General features: G+C 46.0%; 1 protein-coding gene across 2 annotated transcripts in view; it reads right to left on the bottom strand.

The window, feature by feature from the left end:
- Nucleotides 1–27412, bottom strand: part of ANTXR1 (ANTXR cell adhesion molecule 1) — a 197444-nt gene extending 170032 nt beyond the window's left edge. The window contains exons 1-2 of one of the 2 annotated variants that reach the window (XM_072768664.1): nucleotides 27105–27412; nucleotides 2412–2483 (exon numbers count right to left, since the gene is read on the bottom strand). In XM_072768664.1, the coding sequence (XP_072624765.1) occupies nucleotides 2412–2483; nucleotides 27105–27256 (224 nt within the window). In that variant the 5' untranslated portion in view covers nucleotides 27257–27412. The remainder of the gene's footprint in view (nucleotides 1–2411; nucleotides 2484–27104) is intronic. The other variant, XM_072768665.1, reaches the window with a different exon arrangement.
- Nucleotides 27413–27715: the final 303 nt, after the last annotated feature.

The raw sequence follows: 27715 nt of genomic DNA, 5'->3' as shown, positions 1-27715 counted from the left end.
GACAAAGTACAAGAGAGAAAGAGACCTGGAGGAGATTGGAGACAATGGGATAAAATGGACTAAAATGGAGGGGTCACCTTCAAAGGGAGGATATTTGAATCTCAGAGACACTGGGAAGGACACATATGCACCTTTTTAAGTAGGACTGGAACTTGAGGACTTCACTTTTCTGCTATTCCCAGGGTCCTTGGTGAAATAAGAGGTGAAATTCTTTGCCAAAAGTGATGGGTGAGAGGTGTGGGTTGGGGTCTTGAAGGAAACAGTGAAGAGTTAACATCATTGTTAGAAAATTGGGAGGGGGTCAGAATAAAGACAAATAAAAGAACTTGAAATTTCCAGGATCCCACTAAAATTGGAAATGGTAATATTTGTACTGGCATCAGCCACTGTTATTAAGTGAATAGCCCCCCTGCAGTGTCCCCTGCCTAGACTATTTTTTTAGACTATTTATTTAAATGACTAAATAAAAATAATCGATTCCTTTTCAAAATTTGTCCATTTACTCATAAATATTGATTGAGCACGTGCTACGTGTCAGATGCTACTACAGGCACCTGGGCTGCAGCGGGCAAAATACAGTTTTGCATGACAGTGACGTGATGTCTTGGTGCCACACTTTCAGGGGGTCCGGAGCCAAGAAGGGCCAGAGGAGACCACCAGAGGAAAGTGCCTCGTGGTCTGCTTTATGCCATGTCAACTTCTGTACTTCTCAGTTTCATCAGTAAAATGAAAGGATTAGGTTAAGCCCCCTCAACCCCTACTTCTCAGTGTCTTTAATACTCAGATAATGAGGCATCTGGAATTGCTGAATGAACTGGGAAAGAGAAGTGCTGAGTGGCCACTCTAAGCCAGGTGCGGGGTGCGGGGTGAGTTGGTTTGCACAAGCCTGGTCTTCTAAATTTTCTCGTGCAAACCAGGGTTCAACCAAGGCAAGTCAATTGCTACGGTTGCACAATGGAGCTTGGCTTCAAATCCACACCTGCCTAACCTCAAAGCCTTTCCCAGTAGACTCTTCACAAAGAACAGAAGGCCAGAGGAGCAAATAGAGACATAGCAGATACTGTCAAGTGTCCAGAGGCAGGTTTGTTCAGCAATCAAAAGGGCAGAATGGATATAATGGACGAGAGTATAGGAAAGGACACGCTGGCTCAATGACAAAGAGACTTTCCTGGAAACTGGAATTATCTGACTATTGGACCATTTGCCTCCAAAGACAGCAGTTCTCACTAGAGCTATTCAAGTTGAGGGTAGCGAACACCTCTTAGGATAGCTTGGGAAGTTGGTGCTTTGAATTCTAAGCTTCTACAATTCTCTCAAATACTTTGCTTTTAATATGACCCGTGTATTTGCTTCTTACTTCCTTTCCCCCTCTCTCCTCTCAGCATCTGCTTTTCCCATTCATTTGGGTTTAGATGCTTCCTGCTTGCAGCTTCCAATATTTGGCATCACAGAGAGGTCACCTCCTAACCCTTTCCCTCCAATCAGGCAGCCAGGAAAGAGACCAGGAACTGAATTCGTAGGGAACGCATTTGTCATTACATTGGTAATGGGGACAACCTGTCTTCTTCTTCTTCTTCTTCTTCTTCTTCTTTTTTTTTTTTTTTTTTTGACAACCTCTCTTCTGAGATGAAGAACCTTATTCAAAGGAGTTTATGGTTAACTCACATGGGTTGGAAGACTCTACAGATGCCATGACACAGGAGTGGAGCTGCTTTAGGATTCACAATGATAGGACAATTTTACCAAAGGCCTTGATGACTAGCTTCAAGCACATCCACGGAGCTACAACAGCTGTGTCATCGCTTGGAGGCTGTACCCAAGGAGGGTGAAGTGACCTTCTTTCCTTTACTAGAGGGCATCTATAGCTACTGGAAAGTAGGAGCTCCAAGGCTCTGCAACCTTTATAGTGATGATGTTCAAAACTGCATTCTCCTCCCTTGGAAAGTGGTGTCAAGAATGCTCAGAGAATTCTATCTGATGGGACATACAGGTAGGCTGGCCAACACGGTAGTTCACTCAGGACTGAGGAGAACTCTGAGAATGCGAGATTTTTCAGTGCTATAGCCATGAAAGTTCTGGGCAGACTGGGATGAGTTGGTCACCTCATACCCTATACTGTTTACACATGAGTCCAGTTAGAATAAGTCAACTGGCCTAGAGTGGCGCAGCACTGTGAAAGGAATGCTGATGAAACTTCTAGAAGACTACATAGTCCAATAAGAGAGACAGAGGTAAAATTTAGGTCTTATAAGCAAAAGGTATTCTACTATGTGGTAAAGACGAAAGCAAAGCCAAGTCTCTGGTCCAACATGCGAGTCTACGTTTGTGAAAAGGCATGCCCACAGCCCTTAGAAGAATAACAAACTTAGGCCAGTTTGACTCCCGGCAGAGCACTAAACATTCTTTCTCACCTGATGAATTTATGAGCCAACTGTTCCACAAAGTAATAGATTTCATTCCAGTGGTGCAGCACACTTCCTGATCTAGGAAAACAAAAGCAGATGTTACTGAATCAGGTGTTCATTTTTCTTTACCTTGCATCATTTCTCTTTATGTTCTATTATTTTACACCCAATCTATCCATTAACCGGGGTTATTATCAGAAACTTCCATAACTTTGGAAATTATTTGAAAAAATGTTTAGACTCAATGTTAGAGTTCCTTAAAATTTTGGTAAAGAACTTCCCTTCACTCTACCTTCTGCTCCTTTCACCCGCGCTCCACACACTAATGCAATATATAAATAAATAAACAAACAAATAAATAAATAAGATCCCTGGGTCCACCCAGATCCACAGGTCAGTTTTGAATCTTTAAGAAACCATTATTTTTGTGCTATCTAAATTATTCAGTGATTAGAGAAGAAAAATAATTCCAATGTATTTAAATGAAATTAGCACAAACTAGATGCCGGAACACACAAAGATAAACAAATCCCCCTCCTCAAAAAGAATAGAGTTTCATTGGTAAATATAGATGCAAAAATCTCTAAATAAAATATTAGCAAAACAAATGCAGCAGGAATCCAAAAGAATGATAATTAACTAATCGGTGGAGTTTATTTCGGGAATGTATCGATGGTTCAACATTTAACGAGAGCTAATGTAACTAGTCACGCTGATAAGTAAAAGAAGAAAAACTATACAGCCTTTCATTATATTAAAAAAAGGAATCTTTTTCCTAAAAAGGAGGGAAGCATTCTCTAGGACCTATGGAATTGTGGAATTTTAGATTTGGAAGGGAGCTTCTTTATTCCCAAGATTGACTTCTGTTTTTACTGATACCATTTACTGCAGCTTCGATTCAGCTTGTAAGCGTTTCCCCTAGAGCCCATACTCAAGCCGCCGCAGCGACGGCGCAGCAGGTTTTTCTATCTTATTCTTCTGTGTAGCTATGAGGCCCCTTTCTTTTTCCTTGAGAATCCGTGTCGGCTGAGCTCTGCGTTTCTGCTTATCATTCTAAGAGTCGTTGAGGTTAAGAGTTTGCACCATCTACTCTGAGATTTTGTACAGTTTCCACTGGTTTCAGATTACTTTTTAAAAATGCACTCATTTACCTCAATTTTAACTTCTAAGGAATTGTTGCTGTTTTTCTTTCTTTGTTTCAGATTATTTTATAGATATTTAGGAAGAATCTGTGCAATAGATCTCGTGCCTTCCTTTCCATGGTACAGTATCTCAATAATTCTCACTCCGATGGAGTGTATTTCCATCTCTCTAAGAATTTACTTCTCTCTGCCCCACATCCAGAAATGATAGGTCTGTCTGATCCGAGCAAAAGTGACACAACATGTCACAGTCATACAGTGAAAGACTTCGTATCATAAGGCTATCTCACTTTCCCCAACTTAATCCAGAATTTCAATTCTAGGAAATATTCTGAAAGGATGTTTTATAAAGCTCAAACAGTGACTCTAAAAATGAAATGAAGATTAAAGGTCTAAAGGTAATCAAGGGAATTGTGAAAAAGAACAATAAAGCTGGAAAACTTGCCTTATCAGATATAATGACCCCGTATGCACAATACGTAATATAATGGTGGCACCCATGAGATAGAAGAGAGAACCCAAACCTCGATCTACATGGGGTCTTGCTAGTTAGTGAAAAAGGGGATTCAAATGGAGGACAGAGAACTAATCCTTTTATAAATGATGCCGTGACGATGGATCTCTAATTGGAATAAACCAACTAGATCACTGTCTCATACCAAATGTAACCCAAGACGTACTAAAACGTAATGGAGACAGAACACGAAAGACTCCTAACTCTGGGAAATGAACTAGGGGTGGTGGAAGGAGAGGTGGGTGGGGGGTGGGGGTGACTGGGTGACGGGCACCGAGGTGGGCACTTGACCGGATGAGCATTGGGTGTTATTCCATATGTTGGCAAATTGAACACCAATAAAAAATAAATTTATAATTAAAAATAAATAAAACCTAATGGGAGGGGCACCCGGTGGCTCAGTGGTGGAGCATCTGCCTTTGGCTCAGGGCGTGATCCTGGGGTCCTGGGGCTGAGTCCTGTATGGGGCTCCCTGGAGGGAGCCTGCTCCTCCCTCTGCCTGTCTCTGCCTCTCTCTCTCTGTGTCTCTCATGAATAAGTAAATTTTTAAAAAATCTTTAAAACTTAATGGAAAAAACAAAACTTTAAATCCACTGGGCAAATTATAGAAGGAGACTTTGATGTCCTCAGGTTAGTGAAGGGTTTCTCTAGCTAGGTACAGAAAGTAGGAATCATTTTTTATGAAAAGGATAATTTTGACTACATGAAGTATCTACAATTCTGAATGACAAAAGGATGCCGTAAACAGGTTCAAAGACAAGAAAAGAGTGAAAGAAGAGGTCTGCAACAAATAAAAAAAGGCAAAAACTTTGTGCCCAGGATATGTAAAGAATTGGCAAAAGTGAATATTAAAAGGCAAACAATAGAAAAATAGAAAAGGATCTGAACAAGCAATCCCCCAAAGGATAGTAAATCAGCATTTGAAAAACACTGAACTCTTCTAGTAATACAGAAATACATATTTAAACCATTGTTTGGGGGAAGAACAAGCAATTTCCTGTGGCAGCAGGAGAGAGCCCTGCAGAGTAAGGGGTGGGGAGATGGGCAGATGGGGACAGGGATCCGGGTGAGGAGGGAGGCAGAGACCTCTCCTTCTTAAAAAAATAAACCTTTCCCAATAAACCTTTTCCTTTCTGGCCTCTCCGCCTTTACACATATTCCAGCTGCTTGGGACACTCCAAGTCTACGCTCGTAAACTCCTACTCATTCCTCAAGACTCAAATCAGTCTCTGCCTCTTGGCCTTGGCCAACAGAGATGGGGCTCATTGCCCCTGCCCCATGCTCTCAGGGCACCCCGTCCATCTCAGTCATTATCCTCTGATGTTGGGTTGCAATCACTTCTTTTTCATGCTTTTCTCTGAGGGATTTTAGGATATTTGCCTCTCCAGCATCAACCTGCTTGTTCGATGGAAGAAAGAAGAGCATGGAAAGAAGAAGCCTCTATTGCTCAAGGAAGCCTCTTGATCTTTTGCCAGCTGGACACCAGCTCTTCCGCCCTCGTTTGGATAAACACTCTGGGTTTGGTACTCAGACGGCTCCAGCCGATTCCTGTGACCCCGCATGAACCTGAGGAGCCTTCCCAGATGGGTCAATGACTCTAGAGCATAGCTCCTTGGTGAATGGGACTACCTAATCGCCAACAAGGAAACCTAGTGGCAGCTGGGAGTCTCCCAAGAGCTCACCAGAACTGCATATACTAGCCCTGGGCTTTTAACCTTTGGAAACCTTTGGAAATCCTCTTTCATTAGGCGCAGCGGTTTAGCGCCGCCTGCAGCCCAGGGCGTGATCCTGGAGACCCTGGATCGAGTCCCACGTCAGGCTCCCTGCATGGAGCCTGCTTCTCCCTCTGCCTGTGTCTCTGCCTCTCTCTCTCTCTGTCTCTATGAATAAATAAGTAAAATCTTAAAAAAAAAAAAAAAAAAAAAGAATCCTGGCCATGGGCAGCCCGGGTGGCTCAGCGGTTTAGCTCCGCCTTCGGCCCAGGGCCTGATCCTGGAGACCCGGGATCAAGTCCAACATCGGGCTCCCTGCAGGAAGCCTGCTTCTCCCTCTGCCTGTGTCTCTGCCTCTCTCTCTCTCTTTCATGAATAAATAAACTCTTAAAAAAAAAAAAAAAAAAAAAAAAAAAGAAAGAATCCTGGCCATCCTCCTGGACAGGATTCAATTGAATACTAAAAATCTCAAAGACTGGTCTCGGCTGCTTTCCTCCAGCCATGGGGGTAGATGGTCTGGTCCTGGGGGTCCTGGTGAGGGTCCAATGCTAGGTAAGAGCCTCAGAAGACGCAGCACATGGCCGATAAGCCATAGTCCAATCTAGAATTCTACAGCTCCTTTCCACTGAGATTTCCTTGAACACTGGTCATCTGTGCCCTCTTCCGAAATGCAGTGTCGTGTTTTACAGCACAAGTACTGTCTGAGGAGTAGGGTGAGATGCTTAGTGATTAGAGAGGAATCCCCATACTTCATCCCAAGTTTGAGTTCCTTATTCGCAGAGAAGTCCTGCAGCATGGGAGTGGCCCTGGGAGCCGAGGGGGCCAAGTGGTGGTAAAATAGGGACTCGATCCAGAACGGAAGGGACTATTCTTGGCTATCTGCGTGAAGGGCAGAGGTCTCGAGTAAATCCTCAGGGTGCCATTTCTTCGTTCTCAAGGCCTTACTTAACAGCCACAAATCATTTTGCATTCCTTTACTTACCCAGAGCCACTCGATCATAATTCACACTATCACACTCTCATAAAACACTTCATTTTCACTATTCTTCTATCTGACTGACTCGTAAAATGTATACAGTTTGGTGACATTCCTGTGATCTGTGAATGCTGGGTACAGAGGAAGATCCAAGAAATATCCTCAAGTGTTAAGAAAAGTCCGCATCTATCTGGAAACCTTCTTGCTGATGGGCAGGCATTGTATTTTCTCAAGAAGAAAATGAGACCCCGAAGACAAAACTAGAGGTAAGGAGAGATTGACAGGCTTGCTTCTCCCTTCCCAACTCTGCTAATAATGGCCCTGAGACCGCTGAAGTTTGTGGTTTCATATTTACACATGATCATTCTTTACACAATTATATAGGATAGATACCCTTTAGTGGACACATTTGAGATGTACATAGTCTGTTCCCTTAAGCATTGAGGATGAATGTAGCTTCTAAGATTCTGGAATCCAAACAGGTTTTGTCTTCTCTGGATTACCAGGGGATCCCAAGGGGCCTAAACTACTAAAGGAGCTGCTGCGTCTCCTTACCCCACACATGCACACTCTGTCCCACCCCAAGATTAAATTGCACCCTGGGAAAGGAAAGAGCCCTATGTCGGGTGCTTATGGTTTTAGCATGGAGGTGAGCTCATTGGGGGTGGTGCTCACGCTTAACCAAATCTGCAGGAGCAAAAGGCTTACCTGCCTGGTGCCACAGTCCTGCTCCTCTGCCTCATTACCACCCACTGGCCATAGCTAGATTCCCTAATCCTTAATTCTAAATACGTCATCCATGGAGCCTTGGAAGCTCTTCACTGTGACCTCACTTAAACTTCTGTCCTTCTCCCACAGGGATAGATATGTTGGGTCTTTGACTCAATTTGGATGTTCTATTAAGACAAGCATGTCTCATCTGCACTTTGCCTTATAAACTGATTTTCTGGATTGGAATCTGCCCTAATAGCTACTCCTAGAACAATCGATCCAGGGTGATGTGTCCATGTTTGGACCGCTGGCTTCCTCTCAACCCTCAGGACCCAAGTAAATTCCCGGTCACAGCCAGGAAAAGTAGGGTGTTGGATGGGGAAGTGGAGAGGGCAGATTCAACTCCAGCTTCTCTCCACCCTACAACATGGAAAACATTTCATTTATCATGCCAACCTGTTTAAGAGTTAATGATCTTAAAATCCCAGCTATCAGGTCCTGATATTATCTTCAGGCAGTAATGGCTCACCCGGCCATTGTTACCAAAGTTCCAAGGTAGAAATAAAAACGCCTTCTTAGTCCAGATATATGTAGTACTTGGAAATGTCCCATTGGACTCTGTTCTGTTTTTTTTTTTTTAAACTGCTTTTGAGACACAGTTGCTAGGCAAACAGTAGTCGGAGAGCTAAAATGCCCATGTTCCGGAAAATCAGCAGATGTGAAAGATCCCTGTTTTTGACTCAATTAAATCTTAGCTCAAATGCAATTCTAACCCCTGAAGATTTCCATGATCTACAGTGTGGAGGAATCAGGCCCCTTCTTGGGATTCTGTGCCTTGGTTCCACAAGTGCAAGCCTCAGTGAAATTTGAAATTTAAGTGGCCTCCAGAAATTCTGCTTGAACACAGTTCTGCAGAGTTCTGTGCTTGCAGGTCCATTCAACGGACCTGGGTCTACTGAAAATCAGAGTCAATGGGGACGCCTGGGTGGCTCAGTGGTTAAGCTCTGCTTTCATCTCAGGGCGTGATCCTGGAGTTCAGGGATCGAGTCCCTAAAGGGGAGCCTGCTTCTCCCTCCTCCCTCTGCCTGCGTCTCTGCCTCTCTCTGTGTGTCTCTAATGAATAAATAAATAAAATCTTAAAAAAAAAATCAGAGTCAATGTCTTCTCACACCACCTCTGACTTGGCCTTGAGAAGGGTTACCCAGATCATGGGATGGCAAAGCTACCAGTCCTCACTACTAGCTCCACAAGAAGGTAGCTGCTGGGGGCAGCTCCAAAATTTCTCACTTATTTTTGTTTTTCTACGACCTCTCCAGTGTTTGGAACATGCTCAGAAGTCAACACATTTTTGCGACATTGCACTCACTGTGAGCTCCCAGTGAGATTCCGCACAGAGCCTAGCACTGCCCTCAGATTACTGCTTAATTACTTCCAAAGGTCTAATATGCAAAGAGTAGGAGCAAAAGAAGAACTCCGAGTCTCATTCTGATTTGTTTTCTGAAATACATTCTTTTGTGCTTATGTGAGTTTCCAAACCTCCCTGTGGTTAAGCTCCTTAGAAAACACAGGCTCTTTCCATTAGCCACACACACAACCGGAGTCAGAAAGAATCAAGTGGGCCAAATTGAGTTTCGACTGTCCCCCCTTCCTTTGCACATGGGTTAGAATAAGACGAAAGGGAAAACAGAGCTTGCATTTGGAACCATCACCCACGAGTCTTTAAATCCTGGAAGAGAGAGCTGCTCTAGCGATGGAAATTATAAAACTGACAGTCCCACTTTTCCTTAGCCCCACCCAGCTGAAGTCACTGATGTCCTAAGTGACCCACCCAGGTCCCCCGCTCATCCTGGACGGGTGCGCAGCCTCAGGCGCCACTGAGTGGGACAAGCAATTAGTTCGTCCGTCAAAGGTCCGGCGTTCGTTGGCCTCCTCCCTCTGCTCCCCAGCTTCTTCGCTGGCCTTCCTCTCATTCCTCCTAACCTCACATTGGGCTCCAATTGGCCAGAGCCCTAAACCCAGCCCAGGCCTTAGCCCTTATCCTCCTATTACTAACGGGGATCAGGGCCAAGCCTCCCTCCTGCTTCAAAAGCTTAACCTGGACTCTTGCCTCTATTCCAACTTCTTGAGACACCAGTCCAGACCCAAACCAAGCCACTGAGCCCTTGGAGTTTGGGGGCTCCTGCCTGTGTGGCGGAGACCCCAGTCCAGGATGCCCAGCCCCGTCCTACCGACTCGTGACGGATTCTCCCTTTAGTCAATCTGACAGATGGCTGTAAAAACAATGACTTTCAAGCTGTAGAATGCAACGTATTAGTGATTTGGGAAATCATTTGGGTGGGATGTTGCCAACATTAAAAACAAAATGAAATGGAACGGAACAGAAATCTTAGGATCTATCGCATGCTGCAATAGAAAGTAATACGTGAAACTTCTGGCCAATTATGTGCAAGTAATGGAGAGAGAGAGAGAGAGAGAGAGATTTAAACTGTATTTTTTTCTGGTGGAGCAGATCAAAAGGGTATTATGATGTAATGAGTAAAATATGTACTCCTTTAACCTCTGCTAGTTTGTCTTTTCCAGCACACGCACACCAAGAAAAACCTAAAATATGATCTGATATCAATTATTGGCATGTTCGGTGCAAATTCAATACAAAATTGTAGTTGTTGGGCAGTTGTTCAAAAGATATTTCCTATCATTAAAACGTGGGATATGATAAGTGAGACCCCCCAGGGTACCTGCCAAAGGCACCAATGTGATCTGTGGGTGACCACCAGGCCATGGTGAGCAGACAAGGGTCCGGTCAGTCCTGTGGCTGCCAAGGAAGTCAGAGGCTCCTTCCGTGAGCATGCCCAGGGGTGCAACAAGCCAGATGGGTCCGAGAAGGGGGGTGCAGGGCAGGACAAAACCCCAAACCTAAGTTTACTGAATGTTTAAATTCTTGCACTGGGTTAAGAATTCCAATTTGGAAAAAAAGTCGTTTCCCCTCCTCGCCGTACCTGCACCCAGCAGGAGGGTCTTTCTTGGATAAACAAAGCAGCTGCAAATTATTTTCTACATTTCCAAGTAGAGTGAAAATAGGTTTTTTTTCCTACTCTGAGACACATAGATTTGTAATTACTGCGTTTCCTTACACAGAATTGTGGAGCAATCTACTCTTGAGGCTGTTCAGCCCGGCAGTTAGAGCACGGCCTTGGTGCGTGCTCATGTGAGTTCAGACTCTGATGGGAGTTCGAGCTCCTGCTCTTCCATTTACTAGTGTGACATCTGAACAAGATGTTTTGCTTTCTTACATGTCAGCTTGCTCCTTTATGGACGGGAATACTAGCATCTGCCTCCTAAGGATGGTTTTAAGGACTCCATCTCCTGTTCCAGGGCGCCAAGCACCCCGCTGGGAGCACGGTGCGCCCACGGGACCCGGGATCGCGGACTCCCTGCCCACTTACATGAGCAGTCAAGTCCCAGCCACGAGACCTGAAGTGCTCCCTTCCTTACCGGCACTGACACTTGGGATAATCTCTTTCTGAAATATCTGCAAGTTTTACAAATGGAAATGGGTCTTCATTATAATTTTTATTTGGATGTATTTAATTACATGCCACGGATTTTTTTCATATTTGCTGTTCATTTTCTGTTTTAAAAAACACTGAGTATCAATGAACACCAACCACATAATTTGCAGAATCCAGCGCAAAACGAAACGGAGCTCCTCTTTTTAAAAAATTACTAAGGATTTCAAGACGGTGACAGCAGAGCATTAATCTAAGCGCCTGACCCTTGTGAGCGTGGGCTCCTGGGTGGCGGCCCAGGTCTCGGGCCATTGACGCTGACCCTGCCATCCACATGCTTTGCCCATTTTCTGTTGGGGTGCAAATGTTTCCTTAGCTCAGGGGTGGGCAGGGCCAGACAGTAAATATTTTACACTCCGGGGGTGACATGGTCTCTATGGCAACTACTCAAACCCGCTCTTGTGACACAAAGGTGGCCATTGATAAGACAGACAGAAAGTAGGTGTGGTGATGCTCCAGGACTATTTTATTTACAAAAACAATCCGCAGGCCATAGTTTACCAACCTCTAGCCTAGCCAGTGACTTTCAGTTTTCCTCATTACAAGATAATATAGAAAACTCTATATATTTTTTTCCTGGTAGCTGAAGTTTTAGGGTACTTTCGCTACTCATTTCCTGTTATTTATTGCTGAGAATGTGGACTGGAAAAATTGTGCCTTAAGATATATATGGAGCCATTCTTTGTGACTTAATAAATATTTCATGGGTCTTTGAAAGTTTATTCTCAAAAAAAATGTTTATTCTCTGTGAAGTATAGGATTCAAATCTATTTATTAAAACAACCTCACTATTTTATTTTTTATTTAAATTCAATTAGTCGACATGGAGCACATCATTAGTTTCAGATGTAGTGTTCAATAAGTCATCAGTTGCATATAACACCCAGTGCCCATCACATCGTGTGCCCTCCTTAAGCTTCATTAATTATTATTCAGACCTTCTATGTCCTTTGAGTGCTTAAGTATTCAGAGAGATGTCTTTTCAGATTCTGCTGAGAAAATAAGTTAGTTTTCACCTTTGTTGGTCAAGAATAGATGAGGGTTATCTTAATACATTTCCTAAATATTGAGCATTCTTGCATTTCTAGGATAATTTTTACTGGGTGTTGATATATTATGCTTTTACTCCACTGTTAGTTTTATTTTAATGACATTTGATTTGGGATTTAAAGTTTCTAACTGGGGCACCTGGGTGGCTCGGAAGTTGAGTGTCTACCTTTGGCTCGGGTCGCGACCCCGGGGTCCTGGGATCCAGTCTTGCATCAGGTTCCCCGTGAGGAGCCTGCTTCTCCCTCTGCCTGTGTCTCTGCCTCTCTCCGAATCTCTCATGAATAAATAAATAAAATCTTAAAAAAAAAAGAATTTAAAAAATAAAGTTTTTAATCAATTTGGTCAGGAGTTTTACATATGAACCTGTCTACTTTAGTAGATATTGGTACCAGATATATGCTAGCTTTCTAAAATAAATTGGGAGACTTTCTGTTTTTCTGTTTTCTGGAAGAGTATAATACTAAAATTTTCTGTTCTGTGATAGAACTTTCCACAAAACCAACTGGTCCAAAACCAAAGGACCTACTCACAAAGGGAAATTAGTCCCTCTCAATGTCCAGATTCTACTGGGGAAGGGCAAAATTGGAAAGATCCAGAATTTCACCTAAAGGAATTTTTTATAATCACCACTATTAGACTCTTATTATCATTATGGTTCAAAATTTAGGGATTTCCATTCCTCCCACTACCCCGTAGGGAGACTTGAGAGGAAGAAGAGGAGTTTGGGAGCTAAAAGTAAGCTACATGTTTTCTTTTGTTTATTTGTTTTGTATATGCATGTAGTATGAGCATTTTTTTCTTATCCTGTGTAAAAAATTTACATTTTTCCTTTTTTCTTTTGAGAATCTATTCTTTTTTGTGTTTTATTGCATAGCCTCATATTAACTTTTCCAGGGCCAATTACTTCTATTTCTTTTATACGATATCTTTTTCTTGTTTGGTATTTCCAACATATTCTCCACTTGGATGTCAATATTTTCAAGTGATGTTTTTTTCAGAGAGGGTATGTGGATGACATACATTTTGAATTTTTTTATGTCTGAGAAAGCCTAGCTATGGAATTTAAATGCCACATTTCACTCAGGACTCTATAATTATTGAGGTTTTCTTTTGAGTATTTAATGTTGTAGATGAAAGAGACAAAAAAATCTAATGTCAATCTGAGTCTTGCTTTTTTTGTTTGCAGGGGAACGGAAACCTATTTTTCTTTCCTTTTTGGAAGAATGTAGACATTGCTATTCATCACATATTTTAAGAACTTATCAAAGGTTGTGTACTTGGCGAATCCTTTAAAAATTAATAAGGCTGAGTATTTGGTAAGTCCTCTAAACGTTCTCTTTTCTCTTCCTAGAATTTTTATTGTAAATATAGTGTATATAGTTTTTGTATAGTGTATATATATAAATTATTGTGTATGTGTGTGTGTGTATACATATCCCGTTCCTAGGCTTTGTATTACTTATCTCTTGTCTGTCATTTTCACCTCTGTATTCTTTCTGCTTGAGTTCTAGGAAAAGTTTCTTCTGAGGAACTGAATTTACTTTCTGCAATATTCAGTATGGTGGACATTGTTTCCAATGGATTTCAATAGTCAGAAATAGCATATTTTCTCTCCAAAAGCTTATTTTCAGCTTGTTCCTTTCTCATGACAGGATGCTCTTGTTCGTTGATGCATTATCATCTGAAAATTTACTGACAATACTAATTAGACATATATTTGCCTAACTGGCTTCACTGGTCATTACCACTTCCTTTAACTAACAACTATTACATTTAAATATTTTTTTAAAAATCTTGATTCACTTTTTTTGTAATTTCTTGAAAATTAGCCGTACTCTCCTTTTTGGAAGAATCCATATCTATTTGAAAATGTTTTTCTATATTTTTCACATGTAAGGGACATCTTTGATAAATATAACATTTTAGGCCATAAATTTATCCATCAAAATTCTCCACCATTTAATGTTGCAGAGCTTCCACAGGTAACCTGTGTCTTTTCCACTCATAAAATTCTTCTTTTGTCATTGAAATTAAAAATGATCACAAGAAATGCCTAAGTACTCATCTCTTTCTTTTTTTTTTTAAGATTTTATTTATTTATTCATAGAGACAGAGAGAGAGAGGCAGAGACACAGGCAGAGGGAGAAGCAGGCACCATACAGAGAGCCTGACGTGGGACTGGATCCAGGGTCTCCAGGACCACGCCCTGGGCTGCATAAACCACTGCGCCACCGGGGCTGCCCCAGTACTCATCTCTTTTAATTAGCTAATTACATTTGATTGCTACTTGGTAAGCCTATTCAATCTTCATTTTCAGGTTTTTCTTAAATCAGGAAAGTTCTATCCACTCTTTGAATGTTTCTTCTAGACTATTCTTTAGCAACTGAAATTATCTGGTATATTGGATACCTATTTTTGTCATTCACTATTTATCATCTTCTCTCTCATCTTTACCTAACTCATTTCCCTATTCAAATTTGGAGAATTTCTCAAAGAAGCCTTCATCACTTATTTCATTTTCTTCATTGTCAGTTCTGCTCTTTACTGCTTCTAGGGTGACTTTACATCTTTCCCTATTATTTCATATTTTGTTAACTGCTCTAGGTTCCTTGTCTTCACATCCATATTTTATATTTCATAAAATACTCATTTTCTTCAACATCATTGAAATTATAATACATACAATGCTAAAACTGACCTCTTCTGCTTTGAAAATTCTTTCTGTATATACGTTCTTCTTGGACCTTGGGAATTTTGTTTAATCCCTTGTTTAAGTTGCTGAAATCGTATAGTCGGCCCTATTGTCATCCTTGAATGTGGTTAAGGTGTAATTGGGTCTGGTATTTGCTTCCCAAATAGTTTTTTGTGTGTTTTTTTTTTCTCATCTCACATTTATAAACTTCTCTAAGAATTCAAATCTGAGAAGGGAGTTGGTTTTGATGGTTTAAGTAAGCTTATGTTATTGTTCCATCACTTAGAGAAGAGTAGCGGACGGAGTGGACACTCATCATTTCCCACAGATAAATATCATCCTTGCAAGGTTTGTGTGTGCATTTTGGACATGGTTACATCCATCCAGCTTGTGATTTGCAGGAGTTTTTGGCCTGGTCTCTACTTCAGGTTCATCTTTTGTTATAGCTGACATCTTTCCTGATCCCCACTATATCCACAGAATCAAACGCGCCATTTCCCTGGAGACCCAGGATCTATGGGGAGGACTCAGTTAAGCTGGGTAGAACTACTGTCATGAAGATGGCTGGTGCTCATGAGTTCTCTCTTTTGTGGCTTAATTGCCCCTTGATTATCCAGTGCAGCTGCTTTTGCACAGTCAGAAGGGCTCCAGGGAGATGGTTCTCATCCCTCTTATGTCCCACTCTTCACTTCAAATTCACTTCCAGACTTGGGATTGTTCTTGGGGCTCCTTCCAAATCTTCTTCTACATGTTTTCTACAACTTGGCAACAGAGTTGAAAGTAGATCCTGGCTGACCTCCTTCAAACTCCGTCCATCTGTTCTGTGTCTGGTGGAATTTCTTACAAGTGTGCTGCATGTCAATGTCCTTAGTCTTTGGATCTGATGTAGGTTCCCCCGGTTGCCTCCTCAAGACTTTTTCTTTTAGAGGGGTGGAGCAGCTGTAGATGATAGTGGGGTAGGTGGTGAAGGAGAAGCTGTGTGTTCAGATTCCGTTTCAGAAGTCATAAACAAATTGTCTTTCTTATCTCCCACTAAGAGCCTCAGGTCATTAAATTTTAGTTTCATCATTTATGATGCCCTGAAAGTGTACTTCCAAAAATCACCAATGCCTTTATTTCTACTGAAGCATACAGCCTTTCTCAGTTCTCATTTTGCTGGATGCCTTTATAATATGCATAAATACAACACACAGTATTTATTGTTTCAACAAACTGATTTCTGAATGCCTAGTAGGTCCTTCTGAATCTGTAAAGATTAATAATTCCAACACTTGATATTTCTTAAGTATTTACTAAGCATCAGCATTGGGCTGAGCACTCTATATGCATTGCCATTTAGTAATAGTAGCTGGCACTTCTGAGCACTTTCTACATGCTCATAGGATTCTGTTCAAGGGCACAACCCCCCTCTGTGATAATATTATCTCTCTCTCTTTTTTTTTTATTTTTTTTTTACAAATGAGGAAACTGAGTTCACAAAGAGGTTAAGTAACTTGCTCAAGGACACACAGCTAGTTAAGTGGTAGAGTTGGAATTTGAACTCTGGTGTCTGGTTCTAGAGTCCACTTTTAGTCTAAACATCATGTTCATAGTCTCCTTTCTGGTGTTTAAACCTGTGCCCTTAACACCTATGCAACAGTGCCTCCCCACGGAGGGGTCAGGAAATGCACAGTTACAACTGATAGTGTTAGGTGCCAAGATAGCGGCAAGTACCAGAAAATTTCCACAAATTGTATGGGAACTTGGAATTTGGGAGTGGGTATACCAGGAAAGGCTTAAAATTGAGGCACTTGATGGGAATCAGGAGTGCTGAATTGGTTGACCATTTTAATGGAGTAAAGCGTGCAAAGAGCTTCAGCAGTTTGGCCTTCAATGGTCTCCCCTTTTGTTTCTTTGACAATGTCTTTTATGACAATTAGTAATCAGGATGGCCGTGTAATTTAAGATCCAAACAAACATTTTCAAGAGTAAAGTAAGAAGCCATTAATAATTGTGCTGGGACAAGGAGCATAAACCAGTAACGTCCTGGGACATGCATTTATTGATTAGTGTTTAGATTATGGCTGTGCAATGACATCTTGAATTTCCTTTTATTATTTTGACTGGTGTGTAGTTAGTTATAGGATATATCATTTTTATTTGTTGTATGATTTCCGTAAACTTTGCATTTACGTTCTCTTGTATGTGAAAAGTGATGGCAGGATGATTATGATTATGATTATAAAAGGATTCATAATCCTTTGGCACCAAGGTCTTGGGAAATCGAACTCCGTATGAAAACGAGGTTGACTCCCAGATCTTGGTCTAAGTGGCTGGGTTTGCGGTGATGTCAATCACCAAGACTAGAAATAGAAGAGGAGATGATATTATGGGGGAAACAGTGGGTCATCCCTCCACTGAAATTCTCTCTCCTTGCCTCAGTGGCACAATTCTTTGCTGGTTCTTTTCTGACTGTTCTGGTAACTTCTTGGCATTATTTAGTGGAGTTTCTTCCTTGGTGCAGACATTCCTGTTAGCAATTCCTCTAAGGCTGGATCCTGGCCATCTTTGTCATTAAACTCCTGACATTTAAAAAATCCTGATATTATCTTGATATTATCTAGATATTATTTATTATTCGTATTCACATTTTTGACTTACTACCCTTGGGCTAACACCACTCAAGACTTTATTCTCGATCCCAGTGTATAAATCCAGCTGCCGACTCAGCATCTCCACCCAAATGTTCCACATGTTCAGACTCAACACGTCCACACCGAGCCCTCCTTCCTTCTGAACCCTATTCCTTATCCTCTCAATGCTTTCCTCTCCCACATCCCATGTAAATCAGGTCCTAAGCTCCTCACAACAAAAGAGCTCTCAATTTCATTTATTCTTTTCCTCATTCCTACTTCAAGAAGAAGTGAAATAATAGATAAAACACACACATAAGCTTCCTATTGTTGTCTGTAGAAAACTTTAATCCTATTACCTATTGCTGACATGAAAATAATCCACTCTTCCCAGATTCTTTCCCTGTCACGTTCCCTGTCATGCTTACATCACAAGGATGTGGGTCACCTTACTTTCCTGTATGTTACTCCTTTGCCAGAATGTCTTTTTTTTTTTTTTTTAACTTGGTCACCTGACAAAATCCCGCTGAATGTTCAAATCCTAGATCCAAAGCTACCTCCTACAGGAAGCCTCCTAAGCCTCTCTTATGTCAACCAAAATTAATTATTTCATCAACTGTTTCCCCAGCCCTTTGTCTCTTTATTAAACTGTGAAATCTTTGAGAACCAGGGACCTCTTGGGCATTTTGAAATTCCAGAAGTTTGACACCGTTTGAAAATTCTTCATTGAATCAGTATATTCCTTCCCCTAAGCAGGCAGCTCTGCTCAGAATCTAGAGGCGTCTTTTGCTGGAGGACCACATCCTTTCTCTACACGGGTAATTACCACCACCACCAGGACCGCCAGCAGCATCATTACCACTACCATCTGTCCTCCGGGTACTCACATACCAAATGCTTCATTAAAGGTTTTAATCTAACATGATTTACAACACTTCCATGAGGCAGGAGTTTTAATACCTATTTTATTGATAAGAAGACTGAGGTTCAGAGGGGCTAAGTAATTTTCACTAAGGTCACAAAACTTGGTAAGAAGGCTGAGCTGGTGTTTAAAGCCAGAGATGTCTGATACTGGAGTTGGCTCTCTTAACCCTTCTGCTTGAGCCTGGTTTACTCCCATGAGGCCCTGGGACCACACTTCATGCATGAGGTCTTGACAGAAAGGGGACTAAGGACTACCAGCAAGTGCCATGGCTTAGATATGCATGCACCTGTGATAGGGCCGGGGCACACTGAAGGGCAGCACATGGCCTATCTGACCTCTGCTCTTCCTTCTCCATGTCAGTGGGGCTTTCCTGCCACTGTCTCAAATAAGAACTCTGCTTGGAGTCCAGCTCTGGGGTGTCTGCTGCCTCAGCTGCATCCTCGCCATAGAGGAGAAAGGTCATCATCATGGGGCAGCTTCCTTGTCTTCCTGTTCTATCTTACCACTTATTGTGGGAGGGAAAGACCCACATCAGAATCACCTGGGAAGCTTTTCCAAAATAGACACGCTTGCCCTAGCCTCCTCAGGTTCTGGGGGGGCGGGGGAGTCTTGGTTGGGAACTACTGGTTGAACACATTCACTTCTGAGGTCTACGATTTCCACTGGCCCTAATCACTGAAACCTTTTCATTTCTTCCAGAAAAAATGCTCAGATGTCGCCCAGGGGTGCTAGGAATCAACATCGTTGGCGTGCCTTGCTCTGCCCTGCAATCTTTCAGCCAGGGGTTCTCAACCTGGGTGGTACAATCTCATAGGAAGGCGTTCAGAAATAAATGTAGAGGCATTTACTGATTGGTTATCACAATGACCAGGAAGGCTGATGGCATTTACAGAGGAGGGATCAGAAATGTTAAGTATCTCACGTGCCCCGCAAGGAAAAAAAATGTCCCACCAACAATGCCGACAGCAACCTCACGGACAAACACATTTGGTGTTTGATTCAGTGTTTGAATCAGCCTCTGCGATACCCTGACATCCTCTCGGCTCAGCGGCTGCAGTGCTGTAGTGTCCTGGGGGCTGCCCTCCCTTGCCAGCCGCTCAAAGTCCTGATATTTCATAAACTAGGGAACAAGAGATTCTTAGTTTTCAGATATTCCTGTAATACAAGGGTGGCAGGGAAGCTTGTCTAACCTTCATTTCTGCTTCCCATTTAACCTAATTTAATTCCCTGCCCACGAAGATGTGGGCGGGAAGGGAAGAAGAGAGCAGGAGCCAGTTACTGCCTTATGGGCAGATTTGAACTATCATGTCTGACAGTACTCCCAGGTTGATGAATAAATGCAAGATCTAGCTCAAAACCAACCCTTTCCCATCAGCCTTATGGATCCTTGCCCTCTCTCAGTGACTACTCCTTTCTTGCTTACTCAGGCCAGAGCGGTGTATAATTACAGGTTTGCAGTAGAGGTTTTTAATGCCCACCCATATCTGGCTTTCCTCTCCTTTTAGACACGTGGGAAGATGAAAATTTTCACCCTCTTTCCATAGGGTGAGCCCAAGTGGCTGGTTCTGACCAATAGATTGTCAGTGGAAGGATGCCTGGCAGTTCCCATGGGGGCATTTCATCACCCCAGCTGAGAGACCCTCAGCATCCTCTTCCCTCGTAACTGTGACGGTGGAAGCTGGGGTCAGGAAGGCATCTCCACTAGCGTGGCTCCCAGGGCAACTACTGCGAGCAGAGCCCCTGCTGACCGCCCTCCGACGTGTAGAGTGGCAGAGATTATAACCAAAGGTTTAGATCTTTGTTGCTCTTCGCCACTGAGATTCGGGGGGATTGTTTGTTACCACAGCATAACTTAACCTATCCCGATCGATATGGAGTTCTTTTTTGCATGTTTAGATATTTTTCATCTTTGTGCGTAGATCATGAGTCAGAGTGGCTTGGGTTTGAGGCTGAATTTCACCACTTAGAGTGACCTTGGCTGACCTTTGTAAACCTCAGTTTCCTCATGTGTCAAATGGTGCTCATGACTGTACTAACCTGATGTGGTTGTAAAGATTACACGGGGTAATACAGGCAAAGTGCTACACCGCAGTGCCTGGCGGGTAGCAAGGGCTCAGTAAACATCACTTATTATTTTTCCTTATTGCTGATCTAAAATCAATTTTATTGCCCCCTTCCCCAAATCCTCCAGGAGCCTTGAGCTTTGGCTGCCCTGAGTCCTTCTGCCTAAAAAGCAAATAGTCTGGGACTGCTTCTTGCTTCTTTTATATTCCCTATAGCCCCCAGAACAGGGACACGGAGTTATCCATATCTCTGAGTACACACTTGTGATTGGAATTGAGAAAGTACTTATGTCAAATGAATGAAAGAATCAGCCAAACAGATGAAACCTAATTCTCCCCCCCCCCTCCTTTTTTTTTTTCAGTATAAGACTGGCATGTCTGGGAAATGTCAGGAAATGCCCAAATATCCACTTGGTCTTTTGTTGCCAAGCGATCGCTGGGAAAGGCAAAATCCAGTCTCTTGGCCACACATCAAAAATAGACACACATTCTAAATCAGCAGAAAGCAAATCCCATTTGCACTTATGTGACAGGCAAGTCTTGCTAAGGATGCCAGAGTTTGTTTCTGGACCTCTGGGAGCCCTTTAGCACTTGAAGATGATTACAGGTTATCTTAGGAAGGGCGCCTTCCTCCAACACTCCTGGATTCTATTCTCAGCTTGACACTGAGTTTTACCAGGTCTCCCCGGCTAAGGAAACTAGAGGTAATTACCTGGCTGACCCAGACAGAAATACACAACACTTACGCCATATTTACTTTTATTTTTGACCCAATTTGAAGGCAGTTCTACCATCTATTACCTAGTCTAATAAGTCCTCTCCAAACCTGGAACCTAACTGGAGAAACATTTAAAACCAACCATAAAACCCATTTCAATACAAAAGAAAAAGAAGAAAAAGAAAGAAGAAAGAAAGAAAGAAAGAAAGAAAGAAAGAAAGAAAGAAAGAGAGAGAGAGAGAAAGGAAAGAAAGAAGAAAGATTACAGCCCCTGAGAAACTTTTTTTTTAATGATGCCTTTTAGAATTATTATTGTAGCATTTTCAAAATACCTTGTAATGGCTCTTTGTTTCCTTATTCCGAGCTCATTTTGCGTTTTCATCTCCCGAAGCCCTCTTCCTAAGTATCCCTGCAAACTGCTACCCCTGTGAATTCCAACACACGTACAGGGTCCGATTTCCTTTTTTCCATCAGGTACAATCTGAGCAAATGAACACGTATGTGCCCTGGCAGCGCGTCGTCCTCAGGTGTCCCGCATGCACGCTGGAGGCCCACCCATCAGCTAAGCCCCCCGGCTGGAGATCCCCAGGGCTGCGCGGGGTTGGGGTCCCCCCAACTTGCAATCAACCCAGGCGGGTCTGAGAGCGGAGCAGGAGCTCCTCAACTAAGTGATGTCGTGATGCTTTATGTACCGTCATTTACTGAAACCCTGACGCAGGCCTTTTCATGCCTGGAACCCCCCCAGTCCGTCTAGGGGGCCTGCATGTGCCGGGGGGCCTCTCCCGCAGCCAGCAGCCCCCCAACCCCGGGCTGAACCCGCCTTCCAGCGACAATGCCAGCGCTCGCCTCGGGACGGAGCAGGGTCGTCCTCGGGCACATGTGAGGATGCGCAAGAGTCAGGACACCTCGCTCCTGACTCTAAAGGTGTCTTTTCTAGCTGGTAGTTGATGGGAACCCAGGGGCGTTTTCTCCGGAAAACGATGCCACACCTGGTGGCCACATCCCCAGGCCCGGGTCACAGGACTGTGCTGGGCCCCCGGCCCTGGAGAGTGAAACCCAGCCCTGGCCCTACACACCAACCCCACTAGGGGGTCATCTGGTTGTGGTGCCAGCATGGGGCCGCGGGCGGGGACAGCATGGGGTGCCCTTGAGTGGGGAGAAGGGAAGGCAAAGGTGGGCGCCAGCGGACGGGAAGGAGCGGCAGGAGGAGCTGGGGAAGGAGCACGCGCCGGGCCTGTAGGGGGTCCCACGATGGCAGGGTAGATCTGGGGCACAGGCTGTGGCTCTGGAAGGTCCTACAGAGGCAGCTCTGCGGTGCTTACTGCCCCCCCCCCGCCCCCCCCCCCCCCCCCCCCCCCCCCCCCCGCCACCGATGGTGACCTCCGTCTGAAGTCCGGGGCCCGCACGGCCGCAGCCAGCCCTTCCCGAGGCCCGTGACGGAGAGTCCGCTTCTCCCACTCCCGTAACCAATCGTTCTTATAAAACAGACCAACAGGATCCGTAAGGGTGTCGTGGGGAGGACCCTGGGAGAGAGGACGGGAGCGCTCCGGCCGTGGGCCGCCCCGGAGAAGCCAGCGCGCCTGGACGCTTCCCTGCTGCAAGCGCCTTGGGAACGCGACCCCGATCCCCGACTGAATCCCAGGGTCTGCCTTCCTGGCCACAACCGGAGAAGCATGTTTAGGCGAACACGGAATTCGTCGGTCGAAAGCTTCGGGAGCCGGGGCAGCAGCCCGGTGGCCAGCGCTAGTGCGGCCCGGCGGGTACCACGGAAGTCGGGGGTCACCACCAGGCCCTGCGCCCCGCTCAGAGGACGCGACGGGCCATCAGATGTATAATGTGGGTCCTCTCCGGGCCACATGCATCTGGCTAACACCTGGAATGAGCTGAGTTCTAATGTCATGGAAAAGAAGAGAGCCATCACCGGGAACCCTGTCACAGGGGTTGAGGGCCGGGACAGAAAGGTCCCCTGTACAGGGGCTTCAGCCTGCAGCCTGTCCCACAGGCCAAAGTATCTCGGATGCCCGAGGGGAGTCCGCGCTCCTTCCCCCGCTACTCGCTGAGCCTGGGTGCTGGGCAGCACCCTCCGAGAAGGTTCTTGCTAGGGCAGGAGACCGTGTCTTCAGGGACCCCCCGGGGCCTCTAGGCAATCGCTGCGGTGTAGCCCATCCCGGGCTCTGAGTTGGACAATCCCATAAATCAGCCGGGGCCGAGATGGCAAGCTAGGAGCGCGCACCCCATCGAGTACCAGCGATTGTTTCATTCAGCGAACACTCTCCTTCCTCAGCCACAGGACAACCGAAGCCGCCAGAGGAGCGCATCTAAGCGTACAGGGAGGTGCCTGCACAAGGGCCGCATTCTCTCTTTCCTGGAGCATTTCGGGGCCCCCCTAACGTCCTGCACCGTATCCTATGATGCATTTGGAAATTTATTCCGGGATTAGATAGTGAAGAAGCAGCAGCCTCTACAATCGTATGCTGGGAGCCCAGCACGCTGGTTAGACAACCTCCTCACACTTGAAACAACTTTTTTTAAAAGCTCCAAGTGACTTATTTTCGTTGAATATAAAAGTAGCATATGCTCATCATAGAAAACTTTGAAAGTTCAGAAAAACACCCCAAAAAAGAAATTAAAAATCTTATCTTCTAGACAGAAATACAATTGAATTGCCTGTTCGGTAAATCCAGAAATACACGTGTGTCCTTAGCTTTTTCACAAAAGTAGAATCGTAATGTACGTAACATCGGTGATTGTATTTTCGCCCAAGGGTACATGACGAGCATGCACAGCAAGCATGTCAATACTATGCCGTATCATGCCTCACTTAATAAATAAGTTGTTAGACATTTAGGTAACTTTCAGCTGTATTATTATAAACATAGAGTCAACATGGAACAACATAGAGTCACTTGTTTGAGACCATCTTGGATTTTTCCTTTTGGATGGAAAAGTAGAGCCCCCCCCCCCTTTTTTTTCTAAAAAAAAAAGCCTTTGATACATGTTGCCAAATCACCTTGTCTGCACCATCCAATGCAGTACCCACATGTGGTTGTCTCAACTAAAATTAATTAAAAAGAAACAATATAACAAGTTCACTTCCTTATTCACAGTAGCCACAGGTCAAGGTGCTCAATAGCTAGGTATGGCTAGTAGACACACCTGGCCGGAGCAGGTAGAGAACATCTCCATTATCACAGAAAGTTCCTTTGGACAGCCTGGAAAGACTACACAGATTCACATTTTCCTTAGTAAGATATGAAAGCGCCTTCCTCCCACAAGTTGGCCAATATCAAACATGGTAATTTTTTTAAAAAATCTTTGCCAACTTAATAAAAATTACATCTTGTTCAATTTTTTCATTTCTTGACTAGGGAAATTGAAATTTTTTTGCTTGTTTACTGATTTTCATGTATCTTTTGTGAAATATTTATGTACCATGCCTGTTTTCAACTGGGGTCATCTTTTTAAAACTGCTTTTTCTATATTAAGACCAATCTTTAAGGAGCAATTGATGTCACAAAGTTGTTGTGACTTTTCATTATCCTTTATCTCTGGCATTTTTTCACTTATGGAAATGGAAAATTTGAGTCTATTTAACTATCTTCATAGTTTTCTTTATTGCTTCTGTCCTGTTTTGAAAGCTCTAAGCCTAAGATTACAGTAATAGCCATTTAAATTTTCTTCCGGTTGTTTCATCCTTTCATTGTAAACATTTAAATTTTCAGTCCTTCTGGAATTTATTTTGGTGTGTGGTGTAAGACATAAACCTAATCTTTTTTCTTTTCCCATGTTACCATTTGTCCAAGAATCTTTTTTTTCCTTCTTCTTTATTTTAAGTAGGCTCCATGCCCAGCATGAAGGCCCCGAGATGAAGACCTTGAACTAAGATCATGGGTTGGACACTTAACCGACTGAGTCACCCCAGGCGCCCCAACATTTTTTAAAATAAGAAATGAATTCCCCACTGACTTGACCTTCCACTAAATGCTCTCATATTCCTGGATTTCCTTCTCGATGTTCTATTCTGCCTATCTGTTTTTTGGCCTTTACCATCCTGTTTGTAATAATTTGCTTTATGGTACATTTTAATATTTGCAGGCCTCAGCATGTCTTCATTATCTTTTTTCCTAAAACTGTTTTTACCAGGTTTTTGTTCCCTAAGATAAACTTAGAATCGTTTTGTTAAGTTCCTCTCACCACCAAAACAAATTCTTGCAGAACTTTGATTTAAAAGTTTAATTCAATTCAAATTAATTTGGGGAGAACTTGATTTTCTCTACTGTATATGGAAGCACTCCATTCAGGGCCCTAGGGGTTCTGTCTATTTTTTTTTTTTTTTTTCAAGTCTTCCTGTATGTCCTGCAGAAATGGCTTTTAGGGGAGGGGAAAAAAAAAAAGGTGCAGCACCATGGGCACCTCTGCCTTTTCAGACACAGCCTCTGAATCTGTGAGCTGTTGCTCCCAGCCACTAGAAGCAACAAAAGAAATTCCATTTTTTTCGGTACTGGAGTATATTTTCAGTGTCCACTTTCTCATAAATCTCCAAGAAGGAGACCTCGCTTTTCATCCAAAGAATCTGGAGTTCAAAACAGCCCTTACGGAAAACTCAAACTCCAGGGGCGACTGCAAAGCACATTTGGTGTCTCGCGGGCCAGCTTATTTTGCAGGACTCTTTTTCCAGCTCGCAAATACTTTCCAGTCTGTGAAATGCATCTCCCGCCCCTGCTGGAGCGCGGCCTCGGGGGCACCGGGAGCCCAGGCAGGGCAGTGGGGCGCGGGCCCCCCAGGGCCGGGGCTCAGCAGAGGGCAGGGGCTTCGGCGGCCACAGGGGCTGGGCCAGGCCTGGGGGCGGGGGTCCCGGGGCGCTGTCCTCCCCGGAGCCCACCCGTGCAATTGCCCCCGAGGGGGGGGGATGCTGCCCCGCCGGGCCCGCGCCCCGTGTGCCCCCCGCGCTGCGCCCCGAGGAACAAAGGCCGCGCCCGGCGCAGGCGGAGCGGGTGCTCGGGTGGGTTTTTGTGTCGCCAGCCGCCCTGCAGCCGCGCCGGGCCCGCGCCCCGGGTCTCCCCGAGCAGATGCAGCAGGGCCCGCGGCATCCTCACGTCCCCCCCCACCCCGGGCTCCCCGGTCCCACAAGGCCAGGCGGAGACGGGCCCCCGACGGCCCCGCGGGCTCGGGAGCGGACGGTGCGGGCGCCCCCGGGACCCCCCGGGCCTCCCCACCCCGGGGCCCCTGCGGCCCAAGCCCCGCGGCAGCATCCCCCAGCCCAGGCTGCAGGGCGCGCGGCACTTACTGGTCCAGGATGAGCTACAGGTCAAAACCCCCCAACAGGCTGGAACCCCTTGGCCACCCCAAGCCCCGCGGCAGCATCCCCCAGCCGAGGCTGCAGCGGCCCCCGGCCCCCGGCACCTCCGGCCCCCCATCCCCCCCGCGGCAGCATCCCCGAGCCGGGGCTGCAGCGATCCCCGAGCCCCCCCTCCCCGGTCTCCTGAGCTCCCCCGGTCCCCCCGACCCCCCCGCGGCAGCATCCCCGAGCCCAGGCTGCAGCGGCCCCCGAGGCTTCCCGGCACCCCAGCACCCCTAGTCCCTCAGCCCCCCGCGGCAGCATCCCCGAGCCCAGGCTGCAGCGGCCCCCGAGGCCCCCGGCCCCCGAGCCCCCCCAGCCCTCCCCAGCCCCCCGCGGCATCCTCCCCGGGCCGGGGCTGCAGCGCCCCCGAGCCCCCAGCCCCCCGAGCCCCCCGAGCCCCCAGCCCCCCGAGCCCCCCGAGCCCCCAGCCCCCGCGGCATCCTCCCCGAGCCCAGGCTGCAGCGGCCCCCGACCCCCCAGCACCCCCCGCGGCATCCCCCCCGGGCCGGGGCTGCAGCGCCCCCGAGCCCCCAGCCCCCCAGCCCCTCGAGCTCCCCCAGCTACCCCCCAGCCCCCGCGGCATCCCCCCCGGGCCCAGGCTGCAGCGCCCCCGAGCCCCCCGAGCCCCCCGGCCCCCGGCATCCCCCGGCCGGGCCGCCGCGCGCCGCACTCACTTGTCCAGGATGAAGTAGAGGTCGAAGCCGCCGTAGCAGGCAGCGCCCGCGTCCTCCCGGCGCCCCCCGTGCGCGGCGCAGAGCAGAGCCAGGGCGGCCCAGCCGAGAGCCTGGAGGCCGCGGCCCAGCGCCGTCCGCCGCGCCGTGGCCATGACCCGGGCCGGTCAGGGACGCGCCATCCGCCGCGCTCCCCGGAAGCAGAGTGGGCAGGCCCGGGGCCCCGGCACCTCCGCGGCCGGCCGGGCTCGGGGTCCAGGCGCGGCCGCTCCTCCTCCGCCTCCGCCGCCGCCGCCTCCGCCGCGCTGCTCCCGGCGCCGACCCGCGCGCCTTTGTCCCGGCGCTTAAGTACCGCGGGGGGCGGGGGGGGGCGCTCGGGGCTGCTCGGCCTCCGCTCCCTCCCCGCCCCCTCCCCTTTCCGACTTCTTTTGGGGGGAGCGGGGGCAGGGAAGCAAGCTCAGAGGGTGCCCCCTCGTGGCCGCTCCCGCCCCGCCCTGCCCGGCATCTCCCCGCGCGCACCCCGCTGAGGCAGGGAGCCTCCCACGAGCGACCGACCGCCTCCTCCAGGGAGCCCACCTGGGGCGGAGGCTCTGCAGACAGGCCTTCGTGCAAAT

Source organism: Canis lupus, chromosome 11 (genome assembly GCF_048164855.1).
Source record: "Canis lupus baileyi chromosome 11, mCanLup2.hap1, whole genome shotgun sequence".
NCBI classification, from domain to species: Eukaryota; Metazoa; Chordata; class Mammalia; order Carnivora; family Canidae; genus Canis; species Canis lupus.
Note: the sequence above shows the minus strand (reverse complement) of the source record. Positions and strands in the feature narration are given on the sequence as shown.